At 41.7% G+C, this 1,565-nt stretch overlaps 1 protein-coding gene across 1 annotated transcript; it reads left to right on the top strand.

Moving 5' to 3' along the window:
* The first annotated feature begins 329 nt into the window (after positions 1 to 329).
* Positions 330 to 1,007, top strand: LOC149226436 (uncharacterized). Its single transcript, XM_089380202.1, has one exon. The coding sequence runs from the start codon at positions 330 to 332 to the stop codon at positions 1,005 to 1,007; it is 678 nt and encodes a 225-aa protein (XP_089236328.1).
* Positions 1,008 to 1,565: the final 558 nt, after the last annotated feature.

Below are 1,565 nucleotides of genomic sequence, written 5' to 3'. Positions count from 1 at the left end.
CAGATTGGAAGTTCCTGGGATGGAAAGTTTATTACCAAAGACAACAAAAAGCGTGGGAGGAAAACCACTCTACAAAGAACTATCAGAATAGGAGAAGTGTTAGTAGATTCAGGCATATATGCCAAGCTAACTAAGTACTTCAACATCAACCCCAACTCTTCTCAATGAAGCTGATCTCATGGAACATTAGAGGGATCAATAGCCCAAGGAAAGGTAGACTTCTCAAAAACATGATCATGCAGGAAAAACCTCAAATCCTTTTCTTGCAAGAAACAAAATGCAACTCGACAGTTCTGGAAAAAATTGCAGCGAAAGCCTGGCCAGGTGGGATGGTAACAGCTGTAGATGCTCAAGGGGCGTCGGGCGGCCTTGCAATTCTATGGGACGCGTGCACTATCCTGCTCAACAATATACATGCAAACAAGAACTTCATCCAAGCAATATTTCACATAAATGGCACTAACATTTATGGTCATATGACTAATGTGTATTTCCCTCAGGAAACTATGCACAAAGTTGAAATCCTGGACATCCTATCAAAGCTCAACACAAATAGGCTGCACCCCCTATGGATTTCTGGAGGCGACTTCAACATGATTGCAAGGCTGGAAGAAAAAAAGGGAGGGAGAAACAGAGGTAACAGAGATGGGAATCACCTAAAAGACTTCATACAAAATAGCTTGCTTATTGATATCCCCTCTAACAATGGCTTGTTTACATGGAATAAAAAAAGAGAAGGACCGCATGAGATAGCTTCGCGCCTTGACAGATTCCTATTATCAGATAACGCAATTCATTTGGGTGGAGAATTTTCAGCTTCTATATTGCCGATATCGGGTTCCGATCACTGGCCTATAACCCTTCAGTGGAACCGCCCCGGTCACAACATTCGGCGGCCGTTTCATTTTGAAGCCTTCTGGATGTCTCATCCAGACTTCAATAAGTTAGTCAATTCAACATGGAGCAATTTAACCCCCTCTAATGGCTCTAGGATGTATCAGTTCTAGCAGAAGCTCAAGCACCTCAAAGGTAAAATCAAACACTGGAATCACACCTCTTTTGGTAACATTTTTCAAGCTCAGAATGCCCTCAATCAAGACATGAAGAATGTGCAACAGAAGATCATAATCGAAGGATGATCTGAGGACATGAAAAAACAGGAACAAATTCTTGAAGCACAAATCTTAGTAAGATAAAAACAGGAGGAAACTTTATGGTGACAGAAATCGAGAATAAAGTGGTTGAAGGACGGAGAAAAAAATACAAAGTTCTTTCACAGAACCACCGTTTAGCGCAGAATGAACAACAACATATCCCACATTCAAACTGAGCAGGGAGCAAGGATTGAGACTCATGAAGGTATCAAAAGTGAATTCCTCAATTATTTCAAGCAAGCACACCATGAGCCAAATATAGATAGAATGCCTGCTATTGACAAAGTCCTGAGGAACATTCCCAAACTAATCACAGAGGAGCATAATCAACTCCTTCTCCGGTCCATAGACCTACAGAAAGTTGAAACTGCAGTGCAACAATTGAAAGCGGGCAAAGCACCGGGTCCGAAC

The sequence above is a fragment of the Pinus tabuliformis genome, chromosome J (assembly GCF_031772625.1).
Source record: "Pinus tabuliformis cultivar Carrire ecotype Pingquan chromosome J, CPIR1, whole genome shotgun sequence".
NCBI lineage: Eukaryota > Viridiplantae > Streptophyta > Pinopsida > Pinales > Pinaceae > Pinus > Pinus tabuliformis.
Note: the sequence above shows the minus strand (reverse complement) of the source record. Positions and strands in the feature narration are given on the sequence as shown.